At 41.9% G+C, this 19,509-nt stretch overlaps 1 protein-coding gene across 6 annotated transcripts in view; it reads left to right on the top strand.

Moving 5' to 3' along the window:
- The window catches only part of MYO5A (myosin VA), a 285,827-nt gene that overhangs the window by 80,591 nt on the left and 185,727 nt on the right, over positions 1 to 19,509 (top strand). For all 6 annotated transcript variants that reach the window (XM_077474307.1, XM_077474306.1, XM_077474309.1 and 3 more), the window contains exons 2-3: positions 14,080 to 14,190; positions 16,369 to 16,540. In XM_077474307.1, coding sequence (XP_077330433.1) covers positions 14,080 to 14,190; positions 16,369 to 16,540 — 283 coding nt within the window. The remainder of the gene's footprint in view (positions 1 to 14,079; positions 14,191 to 16,368; positions 16,541 to 19,509) is intronic.

The following is a 19,509-nucleotide window of genomic DNA, read 5'->3' as shown; positions in this document are numbered from 1 at the left end:
CAGACTTGCCTTAAAGTGAAGCCCTCCAGCTGTGCCCTGTCATCTCTGACAGGCCTTCTATCTTCACCCAATCTCCTTCCAGGTTCACGGGCTTCGGTCAATTGAATGGTCGAGCCACAATGACGTCACTTCCATGCCGTCACCTCTGACAGGGCTTTCCTCTTCACGTGGTCTTCCTTACGGTTTCGTAGGTTCCTCCTGTTTGAATGGCAGAGCCAAGATGACATCACTCCGGCAACAACGTTCTACCCAATAAACAGCTTGCTGTCCATTGAGAGAGCAGTACGCATGTGGCGGTGACTTCACCAACTACTACTAAAGTAAATATCTGCTAAATGGTGCATGTTTAGCAGATATTAACTGTGCAGGTAAGCCTTATTATAGGCTTACCGGTAGGTATAAATAAAAGAAGAGTTACTACTGATTTAACACACTATAGATTGTAAATAAAAGATACAGTGGTGCAAAAGCCATTGTGCTATGCTGCATTTGTTGAAGGATAACTAAACCCAAGATTTTATATATAGCAGTTTACCAGTCCCTTGGCCTTATTCACACGGGGCACACATCACCATATGCCAGTGGAGGGCCATGTTCACCCAAATAAGGGTGCATAGGTGTTTCTGTACATCTGTGTACAAACAGTGCCATTGCTGTCAGTTCTGATACAGTGCGGTACAGACATAGCCGTCTCTCCAATGGGACATTTGTGTGGATACATGGCCCCAAACAAATCCAGGATGCAATTGGAGCAGTGCACCTGTTTGGATGTCATTTTAAGAGAAGTGGCTGTGTCTATGCAGCTGCTGCATCCAAATGAACAGCAATAAATCTACCTGCATGGTGCTGCTCAGGACATCTGTGCATCTACATGCAGGTAAACATGGCTCTCCACTGTGGGGCCCTAGCCCTCCCAGATAAAAATTGACTACTTTTATGCGACCCTCTTCACAAGGAGGGCTTGCACTTCCCGACTGCCACAGGTATTATTTGGCCTACCGGTCGGTTACGGCTGCTTAGTGGCTCTCTCCAGATTTAACAAATTCCTTGACTATGTTGGAGGCTGCAGTTGTTGGCTCTTTAGAGGCCCTCCACTAGCTTTTATTTAGAGGTCTAAAGGCTCTGTATCCTTTAACTAAATGTATATTTACTACAATTAGAGCCTAGAAGGCTGGCCTAGTGTATGAAAAGTACCCCACTGCAGCAGTGTCTCCAAATGCACCTCTTTGGAAGAACCCTTCCTTGCCCTTTTTATATATGTTGCCTGATCCAGTTAAATGGACTAAATATAATATTAAACATATCCACGATGTTATGCAACAGGGGGCATTGCGACCTCTGACCCATCTGTCTACTGAATTTAATGTACTCCCCACATACCATTTTTACTATCTACCGCTCCCCCATGAATTCAATAGTCAATCTTCCAGCACCCCCATCCAACTCTAGGAGTCTGAACTGTATTTAGACAAGACTGTGATGTAAAACCTACTTCTCACATCTATGCCCATTTGTCCTTGACTTCACTGCCCCCTCTGGACTCCTTGAGGGCCCAGTGGCAATGGTATGTTCAACTATTAGACAATGATGATTGGGATAACACTTGGGATCTCCCATTCTGGACTTTAGTTTACTTGCGTGATAGAATGATTCAATTTAAAATAGTACATAGAGTTTACTATACTCCTTCCAGACTTCATAAGATGAATACATCTCATTCCCCAGAGAGCTGGATATGTGACCAAGCTCCGGGTTATTTCACCAACATGTCCTGGATCTGTCCCCCTTTTTGTGGAGTTTTGGAAGGATGTATTATCCATGATTAATGTGTTTGTGTTGACTCCGGTCCTATTGGCAACAGATGTCTGCCTGTTGGGCCTAGTGGATAACCTCATCCTGACAAGGCGAGTAAGACTTTGGATTTTCTTCCCTTTAACTGGAGCAGTGTGGGGGCCAGTTAGTACATTAGGTAGTATGTTTGAATGCAGTGTGATACTGTAGTCATCCCACAGCGTTGTAGGAAAATGGGAGATGTGCAAAACATTTAATACCCAGATTCTATTATTTTATTTTTATTTTTTTATATATTCTGTGGTCCAGAGAGCAGTCCACAGGTGATCTTGTGGGTAGGTGTGATAAGCACACATACCGTATTTAAATTCTGTAGAAATAAGGTTAGAGTCTGTATTGTGTAGCAAGGATTACAGGCACATCCCACCGCTACCAAGACCACCTTTTGTTCTCCTCAATCACATAGTTGAGCCAGGTGCCAAAGCCCAAGGAGCCCCCTATGCTTTGCGTAGAGATCAAACTCCAGAAAATGGGCCACACTCCAATGACTACTTAAACCTTCAAATAGATTTGTTGAAAAAAGCAAACAAATGAGAGCTCACGCTACAAAACCTTCCCTCTTCAGCCACACCTCCAATGCGTTTCACCTTTGGCAGGGCTTAATCATGGAGACTCATTGCCAGTGTGGCCAAAGGTGGAAGGTTTTGCAGTGTGAGCTGTCATTTATTTGTTTGTCAAATCTATCGGGAGGTTTGAAAGGTCATCGCGTCTGGCACGTCTTCCAGAGTTTGAGCAGCAAACTGGGTCCTACTCTGTATTCTATCTATCTTGGCCTACAGCCAAGACAGCTGATTGGGTGAAAGGCATACATCCCCGCTTCTCATAGTATAGACTTTCAGCTCCATTTGTTGAATCGTTCAGGGCTCTGCTAATCTATTCATATCATCCTCCCTAACACTAAACTCAGACTGCTTTTATCATATGTGACTGAGAACTTGTCAGGTGTTATCAGGCTGATAACAAGAATGGAGCAGGAGACAGCTACGGGACATCATGCTTTTAAGAGAGATAACGAAACACTGCAGATATATGTACCCAGTTCAAATTTCATGGATCGGGTTTACATCCACTTTCAAGTTTTCGCTTTAGATACCGACATGGCTGACCACTCTTCACATCTAAGGGGGATGCATTGGGGTTGATTTACTAAAGGCAAATAGACTGCGCAGAATGAAGTGAAGCTTCACTTTGCAACGAATAGCCAATCACACCTGCAAGGAAAATAAAGCCTTTTTGCTTGCTCATGTTTGGATGATGGAAGTCAGCAGAGCTTCTCCTCATTTACTAAGCTCTGTTTGCCTTCAGAAAAAACAAAAAAAAAATATATACATATAATATATAAAAAACATTTTTTTAAACATAGTAAGTGCAACTTGGGTGATGGGTGCTGGACATCCCCAGGTCAGGAAATGAACGGGACACAATCTTTCTTGTTTCAGTTTATAATGAAAACTCTGAGAAGTGTGCAGTGTCCTGTGAGAAAGGCTTGTTGGCCTTTTAGTTAAGATCCAACGTAGTATCTGTTCTTATCAGTTTTTTGGAGGAAGAAAGCTGGCATCCTTTGAAAAAGGGGGTGCCCGTTAGTATTTTCTTGATGTAATAAGGCGGGGATGGTGGAAGGGACCCGTTACCCCCTGGGTTGAATCTGGCCTGGTTTACTAGGCTTGTCCGCGGTTGATGTCAGGGCTCTCCCCTAAGTTATGATGCCTTCTGTTTTGCATGGATCTGCATTTGTCTGGCCTGGGGTTGAAAGGCACACGAAACGCCAGAAAAAGCACTTTGAGTTGTACCATGCCATTGTGTTTTCACTGGCACTCGGGTTACATCACTAATTGTGTTATGCTGGCCATACACGGTTCGAATTTCGAAAGAATTTTCTTTTGAAAATCATATCTAAGAATTTTCGTACGAATTTCGCACCATTAGTGGGCTGCAGCAACAGCCGATTTTCGTGTGGAAATCAAATTTGAGAAATCGGACATGTTGGAAATTTTTTGAAAAACGAACGATTTTCTAATCAATGACGGGAGAATCGTGCGAGAAATGTAATAAGAAAAAAAAATTATGGAGAGAAAAGAAGATTCCCGGCCACAAAAATTATTTTCTGTAGCAACATAAGGTGAAATTGAAGGCTTGGTCGGCCGAATTTCAAAAATCAAAGGTGGCACCATCGGATCACAAAAAAAACAAATTTTCTGATTTTGAAAAGAAAATTTGTTCGAAATTCGACCATGTATGGTCTGCATTACTTTCACACGCTCTTTGGACAGGCTTTAGGGTAATATTTTTTTTTTTGATTGGCCATAAGTCCTCCCTTGTGTATCTGCAGTTGATACATTTTATTTACATTTTTTACTTCTTTATCTCAGGCACTTGCACTGCACTTTTTATGCGCAGAGGCTGCAGCTTATTCAGGAAGCCTGCCCTGATGTCTGGGAGGGTTCTGGGGCCTTTGTGTCATTTTTTCCTTTCAATAGAGCCTGTACAGCTGTGTAAAACTGAAGGAAAGGCTGGAGTTCAGCTTTAGAGAAGCTCAATGTGTCAGCTGGTGTGTTTAGTGCTTTTACTGTATCCTTATTTTACTATAAAATCCCACTTTTCCACTGGGCTTGTGTTCTCTTATAACTGGCAATACTTTTGCCAATGTCGACTACTTATTCTTTGATTTTATTATTTACTATATTTGATCATCTCTAGAGCCTTTTATCGAAATATTAATAAGTGATCATGTTGTATATGTAGAAAAGAAACGGACAGCTTTTCATGAATTCATACATCAAATGCATACGTGGAAATAAGGCCTGTCTACAGAATTGCTCCTAAAGACAGTAGAGAACGCTCTGCTGTTGTCAAAGACTTCATCCAATTATGTTGCTTACTAAATAAAGGCTTTCTGGGATAAAAGAAATAGTGTGCTTTCTGGAGTACCATTGATTGGGTGAATGGGGTGTGCGGAAGTGGGATCAATGCCATTTAGCTCATAGCGAAAAACCCAGATGTTCAGATGAAAGCACTGGTGAGCATTGAATTCACCAACGAGCGCTAAAGAGAATCCTGCTTAACATGGAAATGTATTCATTCACCTCGGAAGTACCCCTGGGGAGATTTTACTACGTTAACAATGCAAATGTCTTGCGAATTTAACAGTTGGATAATTATTCTTTATATCATCCATTGGTGTAGGTAGAGGAGAAGATTAGAGGATAAAAATGGTCTTTTAGCCATCCTTGGGGGAGAAAGGAGGAGTATTGTCTGCTATTAAGTGGAGTAATCGTTACATTCTAAAATCAATGTGATATAACATTGAGGTTTATGATATGTAAATTGATCCCCGGTATATAAAAAAAAAATCAGGCTGTTGCTTGCCGCAGTATATAACGTTTTTACTGGTGGGCACAGGAGGAAGTTCATAAGTTACATTTATTTAAATTACTATTATAAACGTCAGCTGGATGAATATAATTATCAGGCATTGACTGATCGATCTGTACCTAACCATAAGCAGGGTGGATATAAATCAATGATTAAAATAAATAATAACTTTTTTTTTTTTTTTTTTTATCAGATTTTTTTTCTCTTTTTTTTGATTGCAATCCATTTTTTTTAACAAATTTATTTTAATAAAATGCTTTTAAAGTAAAAATGTATCTAAATATAGTTTTCTATTTAAGATACATTAATAATTTAGTTTATTCAGTATGAAATGGAGCTTACTGTAGTTATGTAGCATTAGGGTGTAAATTCTGCAATATTTACATTTTTGGTAGTTACAGTGGGGATCGAAAGTTTGGGCACCCCAGGTAAAAATGTGTATTAATGTGCATAACGAAGCCAAGGAAAGATGGAAAAATCTCCAAATGGCATCAAATTACAGATTAGACATTCTTGTATGTCAAAAAAAGTTGGATTTTATTTACATCATTTACACACTCGAAATGACAGAAAACCAAAAATTGGCATCTGCAAAAGTTTGGGCACCCTGTTGAATTTATAGCATGCACTGCCCCCTTTGCAAAGCTGAGACCTGCCAGTGTCATGGATTGTTCTCAATCATCGTCTGGGAAGACCAGGTGATGTCAATCTCAAAGGTTTTAAATGGCCAGACTCATCTGACCTTGCCCCAACAATCAGCACCATGGGTTCTTCTAAGCAGTTGTCTAGAAAACTGAAACTGAAAATAGTTGACGCTCACAAAGCTGGAGAAGGCTATAAGAAGATAGCAAAGCGTTTTCAGATGTCAATATCCTCTGTTTGGAATGTAATTAAGAAATGGCAGTCATCAGGAACAGTGGAAGTTAAAGCAAGATCTAGAAGACCAAGAAAAATATCAGACAGAACAGCTCGCAGGATTGTGAGAAAAGCAATTCAAAACTCACGTTTGACTGCACGATCCCTCCAGAAAGATCTAGCAGACACTGGAGTTGTGGTACACTATTCCACTATAAAGAGATACTTGTACAAATATGGTCTTCATGGAAGAGTCATCAGAAGAAAACCTCTTCTACATCCTCACCACAAAAATCTGCGTTTGAACTTTGCAAATGAACATATAGACAAGCCTGAGGCATTTTGGAAACAAGTTCTGTGGACCGATAAGGTTAAAATAGAACTTTTTGGCCGGAATGAGCAAAGGTACGTTTGGAGAAGAAAGCGCACAGAATTGAATGAAAAGAACCTCTGTCCAACTGTTAAGCATGGGGGTGGATCAGTCATGCTTTGGAGTTGTATTGCAGCCAGTGGCACAGGGAACATTTCACGAGTAGAAGGAAAAATAGATTCAATAAAATTTCAGCAAATTTTGGATGGTAACTTGATGCCATCTGTGAAAAAGCTGAAGTTAAAGAGAGGATGGCTTCTACAAATGAATAATGATCCTAAACACACCTCAAAATCCACAGGGGGTTACATCAAGAGGTGTAAACTGAAGGTTTTGCCATGGCCTTCACAATCTCCTGACCTCAACATTATTGAAAATCTATGGATAGACCTTAAAAGAGCAGTGCGTGGCAGACAGCCCAGAAATCTCAAAGAACTGGAACACTTTTGTAAGGAAGAATGGGCAAAGATACCTCAAACAAGAATTGAAAGACTCTTGGCTGGCTACAAAAAGCGTTTACAAGCCGTGATACTTGCCAAAGGGGGCAGTACAAGATATTAACTCTGCAGGGTGCCCAAACTTTTGCAGATGCCATTTTTTTGTTTTCTGTAATTTTGAAAGTGTAAATGATGGAAATAAAATCTAACTTTTTTTTACATATTATAAGAATATCTAATCTGTAATTTGATGCCATTTGGAGATTTTTCCATCTTTCCTTGGCTTTGTTATGCACATTAATACACATTTTTACCTGGGGTGCCCAAACTTTCGATCCCCACTGTATCTCAGCTTTGCAAGCTGAGATAACATGTGCACTGCCTTGATACATGCACACAATTTCACAGTAACCATGAGATAAAACAAAGTTCAGGAATATTCCTTTATCACATTGTTTTTACAAATCTATGTACACTACAAACTGTATGATTGAATTTGTATGATTGAATCTGTTCTGATATCTCTGTTTTTCTAAACTGGCAGCTTATTATTCTAAATAGAGTCTTTAATATTTGCAAACAAAATGAAGGTTTCCTAACTACCAGCAAGAATAAGTCCTTCCATTTAAAGAGCACCTGTCATTTCAGATCCATCATGGCAGCGCCTGTTAGTGGGCATCCACTAAAGTTAATGGCACTGTCAGAGGAGGATCTGCTGCGGGACAGAAATTACAGTTGCTCTTTAACCACATCCCGCCTGGCCTATAGCAGAATGACAGTTCAGTTATCCTGACTGGGCATGGCGATCGGTGGTGCTGCGTGTCAGTCTGACACACTGCATCTCTGATCGTGGTATGGAGCCTCTGATGGAGGCTCCTTACCACTTGATCAGCTGTGACCAGTCAACCAAGAAGTGCCGGGAAATGTTATTCCTCGGTTCGCGCTACCAAGGAGAGTAGATCAGCGGCTCTTCCTGTCGGGGGGGTTGGTTATGTGCTGATAATCAGCACATTGATTATCAGCACAGCCCCATCAGATGTGCCACCAATCTGCCAAAAAAGGTGCCCATCAGCTGCCAGTCGGTGACTCTTGAGAAATGGCTGTAGGTGCCCATCAGAGTGCCAATCAGTGCCCTACAGTGACAAGACACCTGTCGGTACCTCCTCATCAGCGGTGCCAATCAGTGCTGCATATCAGTGCCCATCAATTCTATATATCAGTGGCTCCTCATCAGTGCCAACTCATAAGTGCCCTTCAGTGAAGGAGAAAACAACGTTATAACCAAAACAAAGAAACTTTTTTTTTTAAATTCCTCTTTCTTTTTTAGTTTAGCAAAAAATAACCCCAGTGGTGATCAAATACCACCAAAAGAAAGCTCTATTTGTGGGAAGAAAATGATAAAAATTTAGTTTGGGTGCAGTGTTGCATGACCGCGCAATTGTCGTTCAAATTGGGACAGCGCTGTAAGCGGAAAATTGTCCTGGACAGGAAGGGGGTGAAAGTGCCTGGTATTGAAGTGGTTAAAAATTATGATTTAAATCAAGCCTTTTTACTAGTGATTTAAATAAAATCCACCCTAACCGTCAATGACACTCAACTCTGGTTTTATAAAAAATCTATTCTGTGCATTATTAACTCAAATATGTACCTTCTATTGCTCTCGGCCTCCTCTGAATCTCTAAATTCCTTTTTTTTTGGTTTGAGGATTAGAGGGTGGCTAGGTTCAATCTCCATGGTCCCACTGTATGAAGGAATGTAGCCACCCTCTCTTGCTCACTCTGCAGAAGGACTATGGGATTTGTAGTGTGTATAGAGCAGTGTACATCAACACAACTAACATGCACTGCTTATTGTTACTTTTTTTTTTCTTTAACCACTTCAATACCAGGCACTTAGACACCTTCCCACCCAAGCCAATTTTCTGCTTTCAGGGCTGTCGCAAATTGAATGACAATTACGCAGTCATGCTACACTGTACCCAAACACATTTTTTATCATTTTGTTCCCACAAATAGAGCTTTCTTTTGATGGTGTTTGATCAACTCTGCAATTTTTATTTTTTGCGCAACAAATAAAAAAAAAGCTTAAATTTAGAAAAAAAAAAAGTTTTTTGTTTCTGGTAAACAAGTAAGTTTCCTTCTTCAATGATGGACACTGATATGGCCGCACTGACGGGCACTGATAAGGTGGCACCGATGGGCACCGATGAGGTGGTACCAATGAAGTGGCACTGATAGGGGGCACTGGTATGCAGCACTGATGGGCACTGGTATGCGGTACTGATGGGCGCTCGTAGGCGGCACTGATGGGTACTTATGGGTGACACGGATGAGCAGTGATGGGCACTGACAGGTGGGCACGGATGGGCACTGACAGGTGACACTGATGGACACTGATGGGTGGCATTGCTGGGCATCACTGATTTTAATTGTGGGCACTGATTGGCATGTGTTGGGCATCAATTTTCCTGGTGGCTTCCCTGATGGTCCAGTGTGGGCAACCAAGGGGGGACTGCGCTGATAAACAATCAACACAGACTCCCCCTGTCAGGAGAGTCGCCGACCATCTCTCCTCTACTCGCGTCTGTCAGACACAAGTGAGGAAAAGCCGATCACCGGCTCTTCCTGTTTACATCGTGATCAGCCATGATTGGACACGGCTGATCACGCGGTAAAGAGCCTCCGTCGGAGGCTCTTTACTGAGATCTGTGTAGATTTGTGACTGACACACCGCACCACCGATCGCCGCGGTGAGGGCGTGCGGCGGCTATTATTCTGCAGGACGTCATATGACACGCAGTCAGGATAACTGAACCACCCCCTGGCACGCTTAGGAGATATTTACATTACCTATAGGTAGGGCTGGGGAAAAAATCGATTTAAATCTTGAATCAAGTTGAGAGGTCAAATTGATTCAAAATGTAAGCAAATCAATTTTTTTAGATTTTTATTTTTTTTTCCCACAAGGACCAGTGCTTAAACCGAGCCGGTCCCGAGGAGCTGTGGGCAGGAGTTTTTAGGCGCGGCCTTGCCTAAAAACTCAATTCGAATCGTGAATAGAGTTTTATTTATTTTTTTTAAATCGTAGATTTTTTTTTTTTGAAAATCGCCCTGCTCTACCTATAGGTACGAATTATGCATAGGAGGTTGCTCCCGGTGCTGATCATACCATCAAATACTCGATCATCGGAGGAAAGGTGACTACATTGGAAAACCTTGCATTAGTGATCTTCAGCTGGTTTAGGAATTTCTGTAGACTTTTGTTGAAGAATATTCTAAAACTACGATATCACTCTGATTATCTTAACCACAACGAATTTCGATATCATGTTTCAACTCTGTCTCAGTGACAGTAAGTTATGACTATTTTGTCTTGTGACAAATGCTTTTGAAAACTGTTTGCTTCATAATGGCTTGTTGTAATTAAATATGTCAGGCACAACTGTGAGCGGTTCTAATTGTCTTTCTATGCTGGTTAATGCTTTAACTACGGCATTATAATATTGTTTATTCTCTCAGAGGTAAAAAGCGGAATGCATTACCATGGCAATTAGATTATTGCACTGTATATTTTTAAATGTGTTTAATTAGTTTTTTTTTTGTTTTTTTTGTTTTTTCACATTTTTATAATTGGTTTTACCTGCCTGCATACAAGAAAAGAAAAAACAAAGACCCGTTTTAAAGCCAAACGAACTTCAGTCCTTTTTTTCATCTATCTATTAAATCCTCTGCCCTTGTTTTACCTTTGGATAGTGAAACATTTTTTTTCTGCCAGTAAATACCTTAGGGTACTTTCACACTGGAGCGATGCCGGCGTAGCGGGAAAGTGCTACCAGTTTTAGCAGTGCTTTAACGCTGTTATAGTGGCATTTTTCAGCAGCTAGCTGGGTGCTTTTAACCCCTCCTAGCGGCGGAAGAAAAGGTTAAAAGCGCCTGTGTTGTGGCACTGCCGAAGCGTTTTGCAGGCCCTTTCGGCAGCGCTGCCCATACATTCCCGCACAGCCCCAAAGATGCTACTTGAAGGCTTTTTTTTTTTCCCGTCCTGCATGCACACCGCCCCAGTGTGAAAGCACTTGGGCTTTCAGACTGGGGAGGCATGAGAGGTGCTTTTCAGGTGCTATTTTTTGCGCTACAGTGCCTGAAAAGCACCCCAGCGTGAAAGGGGTCTTATAAAGCCAACTTCCTGTTTCTTGTCGGGTAAAAAGCCTAGGCTTATGATATCATGCACAGCTCTCTCTCTCGCTCTGCTGAATTTGCCAGGAAGGGAGTGGGGATGAGTCATAAAAGGGCCAATGAGAGCTGAAGGTGTGCCTCTGCGTGTTGGTATACATCCAGGAAGTGAACAGGCAACAGCTTCAGCTGCCCACCGTTAAAATGGTTGCAGCCAGACTCAGTGGAGGGAGATTTTGGCAGCATATTTGGCAAGTACAGAATCATAGTATATATAAAACAATATGCAAAGTGGTTGGAGGGAAGCTTCAGAATGGCAAAGATGTTTTATTACAAATTTATGTGAGCAGACTGCAGTACCTCTTTAAAGGGGTAGTTCTCCTTTACCACAAAACTGCCTATGCAGGGGCGTCTGTAGATAAAAACAACTGTGCAGCTCTGACTAAAGTTAAATAAAGTCCTTGCTATAGTTGTAGGCCAATACTCCCAGGACGTTGCTAAGAACTCCCAGGACGTTGCTAAGAACTCCCAGGACGTTGCTAAGAACTCCCAGGACGTTGCTAAGAACTCCCAGGACGTTGCTAAGAACTCCCAGGACGTTGCTAAGAACTCCCAGGACGTTGCTAAGAACTCCCAGGACGTTGCTAAGAACTCCCAGGACGTTGCTAAGAACTCCCAGGACGTTGCTAAGAACTCCCCAGACGTTGCTAAGTGAGGCCTAGTCATCACTGCTCATCTCCACATCACAGGCATGAACTCTCAAATGCTGAGTTCAGAGCTACTGTATCGGGGGGGGGGGGGGGGAAGGAGGTTTGAGTCAGAGAAAGAGCTCACTCCTGTGATGGTGGAGGTGAGCAACGTCCTGGGAGTATTCCAGTCAGGTGTCATAAGGTAATGGCCTACACCTATAGCAAGGGTATTATTCATCTTTTGTCAGAGCTGCACAGTTTGTTTTAAACTATAAACATCTGTTACCTGTATAGGCAGGTTTTTTGTACAGTTAAAAGGATAGGTGAACTAGCCTTTTAACTGTATCTGAACACCACAAACTGAAAACGCTATTTAATTTCTTATAAGCAACCTATGCATTCCCATCTGGCAGGTAGAATTTGGCGTAATAAATTGGATTTATTTGTAGATGGAGTCACCCATCCATTCATGTTTCTCCATGTGGCATTTTGTCAAAAAATCACTTTGACAACCCCCCCCCCCCCCCAAGCATTTTTAGCTGTGGACATCTTGAGTTGGGGTATATTAACAGATGCACTGGGACTAAGTTAGGCAGCTATTCCAGCGCAGTTCCACCACACGGACAAGGCAAAATGGCTTGTCTCCTATGTGCCCGGTTCACACTACTGCGTTGTGGTTGTGTGTGGGCACTGTGCTGAGAAAAACGACTGCATGCAACACTTTTTATTAGCATAGCACGGTGAGAGGCAATCCACTGCCTCGTACAATGTAGCCAGCAATTTAACTTTATGAGATGTCTTTGTTACATCTTAATAAAGTTTACTTAAAGCATGCATGCAGGGGAGTGTGTTTAGCTGAGAAAACCCCTCCTCCCCTCCTGAAGACTCCTGGGATGTATGGCATCATTTTGGCCTAGGCCAAAAAACCCAGGAAGCAACTAAAAAAAAAAAACTGAAAAAAATGTTTGAAACCTGTAAATAAAATATATATTCCTGTCTATTTACGAATGATAGCAGCATAAGGATTAAAATAGTTAAAGAGGAAGTAAACCCTGATGAGTTTACTTCCTCTTTCATTCCCTGCAAAGGCAAAGCATAATGGACTACTATGCATCGCATAGTAGCCCATTATGTGTCACTTACCTGACACAGGAGCCAGCGAAGTCACCGCTGTCCCCTGTAGTCCGCCGCATCCATGTTCTCGGTGGGTCTCGCAGCTCCGCCGCTGTCATTCGGCGAAGCCGCGATGACGTCACTCCCGCGCATGCACACAGGAGCCGAGACGCGCGGCATCTTTGTTATCAAGGATGCCACGCTGTCTACGGCGCATGCGCCATAGACAGCGGTGCCCGCCTTCGGGCAAATATCTCCTAAACCGTATAGGTTTGGGAGATATTTCTTGGACCTACAGGTAAGCCTTAATCTAGGCTTACCTGTAGGTCAAAGTGGTTTGTAAGGGTTTACAACCACTTTAATGTAGATTGTGCGTGTGTGTTTTCAGTTGTGTCCTACTCTTCGTGACCTCATGGACCATAGATCTCCAGGCTTTTCTGTCCTCCACTGCCTCCTGAATCTTGCTTAACTTCATGTTTATAGTTTCGATGATGCTCTCTATCCATCTTGTTTTCTGTCCTATTTTCCTTTTTCCTTCCATGTTTCCAAGCATCAGGGTCTTTTCCAATGAGTCCTCCCTTCGCATTAGGTGGCCAAAGTATTTGAGTTTTGGTTTGATTTCCTTTAACTGCTTGCCGACCGCTGACTGTCAATTGACGAGCAGGCGGCGCAGCTCTCATTGCAGGAGGGCGTCATATGACTCCCTCGCCTTTCCGGCCCACCATGGGCACACATGCTCGACACGTCACTGGGCTTATTATTGGCTTACCTGTAGCATAAAGTTATTGTAATGGATTTACAACCACTTTAAGATTGACTGGTTTGATCTTCTTGTCGTCTAAGGGACTTTCAGGAGTCTTCTCCAACACCATAATTCAAAAGCATAAATTCTTCGGCATTCTGCCTTCCTTTATGGTCCAACTTTTACATCCATAGGCTACTTCTGGGAACACCATAGCTTTAAGATATTACTAGTGATAGGATTGTGGTGTTGTAATTGGACAGTATTTGTGGTAGAGCGGAGGTCCTGGTGTTGGTCACTGAATAAAGTAGTAATGCAAAGTACTAAAAGCAATGTCTTAAAAAGATTAGATTCAGCAAACAATGCGAATGGGTATTTCTGATTTAGTAGATGACTATAAAAGCCTATGAAATTGAGGACCTATTCAACTATCGTACACGTGTTGTAATAAAGCGATCATTCTCTATTTTTATTGTTTTAGCTCGCACGGGTGTGGATCCCTGATCCCGAAGAAGTTTGGAAGTCTGCCGAAATACAAAAGGATTATAAACCGGGGGATACGGTTCTGCATCTTCGTCTAGAGGAAGGCACGGTACGTTATATCTGGATGCCATTCAAAAAGGAGTGTGATTGCTAGAATGTGATGATGCATTACAGTGTCAAAATCATTTTATGTTCTGTAGATATGCTGTCTGGGAAATCTGCTGTGCCTTCAAGGAAAGTACGCTATTCTAGAATGTTTACCTTCCTTTTATATTACTAATACAAAAATGACTGCTCTACTGAGCTGTATATTGGAGCTTCATGTACAGAAAATCAAAGTGGAATTAAACTCTGCAATATATATATTTTTAAATGGGCCCCCAGGTGGTTTATCCTATAATGTTTTAGTGTGCACCGCATATTTGCACAGTAACGTGATATTAAAGGAAAGTTTCAGTTCAGCAATGCGATATCCCAGAGCTCCCCGCCGGCCGCTGACATCTTCTGGCAGCCAGCTTCCAAGATGCTATCGCCGGCTACTGCCATTGGTCGGGCCGAGATGATGTCACTCTGTCAGCTTTGGCATTGCTAAATTTGTCCAATGAGCTGCAAATCCCTTGTAGAACGTACACTGATCTGTGCATGCACAGCTCATTTTAGATTTTGGTACACTGCCTGTGTGCCAGGATGACTGCACTCCTGAGCATGTGCGGGAGTGATGTCATCCTGTGCCGGCCATTTTAGACAAACGATGACCGGCACCCAGAAGAAGACAGGAAGACAAATGGCGGTGAGGGACCTCCCTGACATCTGACCGCTGGTAAGTGAATTTGCCTTTAGTTCTGCTTTAACCCTTTACTGTGTTTGGTGCATAGATCAGTAAAAAAAAATACTCATGAGGGTCAATTTATATTAAAAAAAAATGCTTTGCAAATGTTTCAGCATTTGTGCAATAGTCACAAATAATACCTGCAATGTTTGTAATATGTGTGAAAATGTCAGTTTCTATTGTTGACTTTCGCGGGGAGAATTAATAATTCCCTAACATTTGATCCTAATGGACAATACGCGTTACAATCTTTATACAGTCAACTTTAGATTTAGCAAAACTATTTATTTAATATGGACCTGTTTAATCCATTCAGTCAGACAGACCCTACATTACATAGTTGTTGGTAGATCTAAGGGAGGTTTTACAATCAGATTGTAATGTGTGTGGAGTGCCTTAAATCTACCAAAAACAAATGCAAGAGTCTGCCTGATTGATAACAGATTGACTGATTAGGATGCACTGATATATCGCCTGCCAAAAATCATCAGGCAAAAATAGGGTTATTGACGTCTTGCCAATAGAAAAAAATGTGCCGATAATGGCCAAAAAACCCATGCGATTTTGCTGCAATTTTACCACAATTTTCATTGGTCGTGTGACCCAAAAGCATCAAATTAGCAACACGGGGGGCGTTAATTTTTATGCATTTTTGACCCGTTTTCAATGTATTTCAATATGGAGTGGCGTTAGACCACAATGGAAGTTATTACATAGTTTTGGTAAATCTAATGTTGGAACTAAATCAATCAAACTATGGCTTTGAATGTTATACCAGGAAAATATAACCAGTAAGAAAAAATGTCTCAGTAATTCTGTTTTTTATTGTTATTCATATGCCAATAAAAATACTTTTAAATAAAGCACATAAAAACATATAACATACAGTACATGTCATAAAATGTGGACTAAATAATCACATCTTATATAAAGTATAGTCCTTGCGCTTCACAGGTTTCCTGCTTCCTTAGAACTAAGAGGTATACTGTACAACCCATCTATACAGCGAATAACAACGTGATGTTATTGACAGTTTTGAGCTTTATTAAAGTACAATAAGATACTGCACCAATTCAAACCTGTTGAAATTGGACAGTTTATTGGATTTATATGTTATCTTTATACAGTATATTACTATTATGATGTTCTTCTCGACTGGGCAGGGCAGCCCATTGAAATGGACAATGACGCACAGTACCCACGCACGTAGTTGTGTGAACCGAGCCTTAATGGGTTGATGATACTACCCTGTTCTTTCTACATATTATTGATGTATTTTTTAGTTTTTACATTTTCTTGCGGTATTGTCTCTTGGGCATATGTCATCATTGTTGTTATTAATGCATAACGTTCAGGAAGTGTTAATATAGACTTAAATGTAACTTTTGTAGATCTCTTTTTAATGCAGACATCATCAAACAAAAATGTTATCCTGACTGATTGCATCTTGTGTTCAAGGATTTAGAATATCGTCTGGATGCCAAGACAAAGGGGCTGCCACCACTAAGAAATCCAGATATCCTTGTCGGGGAAAATGACCTTACTGCGCTCAGTTACCTCCATGAGCCGGCTGTCCTGCATAATCTAAAAGTGCGCTTTATAGACTCCAAGCTAATTTACACGTATTGTGGTGAGTAGAGGAAAGCTCAGGATACACGAGTGTTAATCACTTTAAAGGTTTCAGTATCTGTAGCCTGTTCAATCCTCTTTCATCGTCTGGTTCTATGAAATGAGAAAATAAAAAAGCATTGCAAAAGTGAAGAGCCGCATGTATTTGTTTCTTTTAGGAAGTGACTATAAGAAGCCATGTATACTATTTGTGTGTAAGCATATAACACATTCTGATTGGTTTGCAGACTGGTTCCTATTAGAAAGGCCCCCTTTCACACAGGTGGTCCGATCAGTTATGCTTGTCAGTTTTTTAGGGGGGCCTGATCAGAAGCTCTATGTTGGTCTTTGGGCATGTAGTTGTATAAGGACATGTGTCTGTTTACATCTGATTACCTCCATCCAGTATACCATCCACGTCCTGACCTAAAGGAGAAGTATGGCCAAAGCTTTTTTGGCTATACTTCTATGGATCACAGGAGTGCAGTTCCTTATCCACTCCTGTGACCCATTTTCCCATCCTGGATAACCTGTAACTCTTTCCCTGGCACCTGTTTAGCGACTAGAATGTCAACTTCCTTGGAATTCAATGTCCGGGGAAGCACTTTGATAAACTGTCCGGAATCTGGAGTTACCCAGATCTTGGCAGTTCTAAAATGCGCCTTTGAAAGAAGATTATATGTGTTTTGAACCTAAACAATTCACTAACTATTGAGTACTTCGACATTATATAAGGGTAATGAAACACATGGCATGATAAATGAGGTGCAGCAATGTGAAGCAGGATTGGAGTGGGGGAGGGTCTGCGGAAGAAGAAGAATGCAAAGGAGGGAGGGAGTAGTGGAAGAAAAGAGAGAAGGTGAAAGGAAGAGGGCAACCTCTTTCTGTCAGATAATTAATAAGTCGTAGGAGGAAACCTTCTTATAGAAGATATGGTGGGAAGAAACTTATTAAAAAGGGTGGATGTATAGAAGAGACTGAACAGAAATTGTGATTTCGGGTCCCATCAGTGTGAAAATAGGGGTAGGTGTGGAATGCTCCAAATATACCTTCAAGAGGAGTAGAAGCATCTTTAGTGGGGAGAGTGATCAATCAAAGCAATGTTATGAGGTGTTGCGAAGAGTGGATCCCTACAAAACTGAAATACTTTGCAAACCCAAGAACCATTTAACAAACAATATGGAGAGGGGAATCTAGTTAAAGAATTTTCTTCAGAATCCAGTTTGGGAGGGAAGGTAGATGGGGTCCCACCTTGGGTAATAAAGGGCTTTTCAAACTGGCCTAGCGCCCTACACATGCTTTATGAGGTGGGTGGGAAATCTTATCTCACTAGTAGGTGTAGTGGAACCCATCTCCTCTGTCTGACTACGTCATGGGGAAAAAAAAAATATACAGAAAGTCCTAGCAGTAACTATTGAAACAGCAACTTAATCAAAAGTACAACCCAGCAGATCTTGATGTGTCAGTGGCAGCAGCAGGGGCAATCTTAGCCTGCCAGCCCTGCACATGACGAACTCTCAACCCATGGCTGCACACAGCTCATCTAGAAGCATGTGGCCCTTAAAGTCTCCATAATGTGATCTGTGAAGGGATGTCCTTTTGGACCAGTACTCATGGTCAGGATCATATTGGGAACACCGCTTTGTCTGATAGGTATAGTAAGATGTATGAATTCTACCCAGTGGTAGTATTAAGAAAGCTAAGCGCCTGGACTCGGCAGAATACATTTTGCCCAGTTTTGGAACATGAAAGGCCCCTTCAAGCTGCAATCTTCTAAGCTTTGCAGGCTGACAGTTTACTGGAGGTGGTCGAAGCACATTAAGACTTGGGAGCACTGATAAAGTGGGAACAGGTGAATCTAGACTGGGTTCAATTAGTCATTAAGTCTCTGATGATTAATCCTCATTCGCTCTGGATTGAGATTTTCTCTGCCTTTGTGGTCTCAGCATCAAGAGGCCACATGGCTCTATCTGTATGTCGATCCAATCAGGGTCATCAGTTGTCTCACAGTCCAGAAACTGGAAAAGTTGTGGCAGTTGGGAAGGGTTTTTGTAGGCGAAACCCACATCTTTCTTGATATTCAGTGAAAGAGAGTAGCCCCATCCGTATGTCGCCCCCATGGTTCTGATATTGTCAAGCAGTAGCCTGAGCATCTGCATGGCAGCCCTAGCAAGGTGCAATAACCCTCTTTGCCATGCTGCCTGAATGATGGCCTCTTTAACAGTGAAAAAAATGGACCTGGCAGAGAACATCCCTTGGTTCTGATTGTTAGGGGTTTCAGATAGCAGGCACTATTTTTAAATGGTCTAAATAAGCATCAGAGAAATTACCTAGGAAGGTTTTAAATATGGCATTCGGTGTTGTGTGGAGGTCAGTCCCTTCTGTGGCTTCAGGGATGCCTCACTCCGACTTTATTGTGCCTGCTTCGGTTCTCAGTCCTCCAACTGTAGTTGCAGAGCGGTGAGGTGATGATGATGGGAGCATACCATGTCCTTGAGGGATGTTATGATGGGAGCATACCATGTCCTTGAGGGATGTTATGATGGGAGCATACCATGTCCTTGAGGGATGTTATGATGGGAGCATACCATGTCCTTGAGGGATGTTATGATGGGAGCATACCATGTCTTTGAGGGATGCTATGATGGGACTTGAGTGCCTGATATCCTCTATCTCTTCTCTTAGCACTGCAGTGTACTCGCCACTCATCTCTTGTATGTCAACATTAGCCTGAAGGCTTGTATGAGCTTGCAAATATCCATCTCCTCTGTTGGAGGCCGAGCTGCTTAGGCTGTGGGGATAGTGCAGGAAATGCTAGTGCTGGGAATCTGGTAGCAGGTATCACTGAAGTTGGCATCGGAGATGCAGGAGCATTTAGCATTAAGTCCTCAAGTTTGGGAGCATGGCTGTGTAAAGAAGCTGTAAGCCCTTGAAAGCGATTCCATTGATTGTTGGCCTAATGACACCATGCCAGGACTGGTGGCTGCTTGT

Source organism: Lithobates pipiens, unplaced genomic scaffold (genome assembly GCF_037356315.1).
Source record: "Lithobates pipiens isolate NorthernLeopardFrog02 unplaced genomic scaffold, aLitPip1_a1.2 Scaffold_8, whole genome shotgun sequence".
Taxonomy (NCBI): Eukaryota; Metazoa; Chordata; class Amphibia; order Anura; family Ranidae; genus Lithobates; species Lithobates pipiens.
This window is presented reverse-complemented; position numbering and strand designations above follow the sequence as displayed.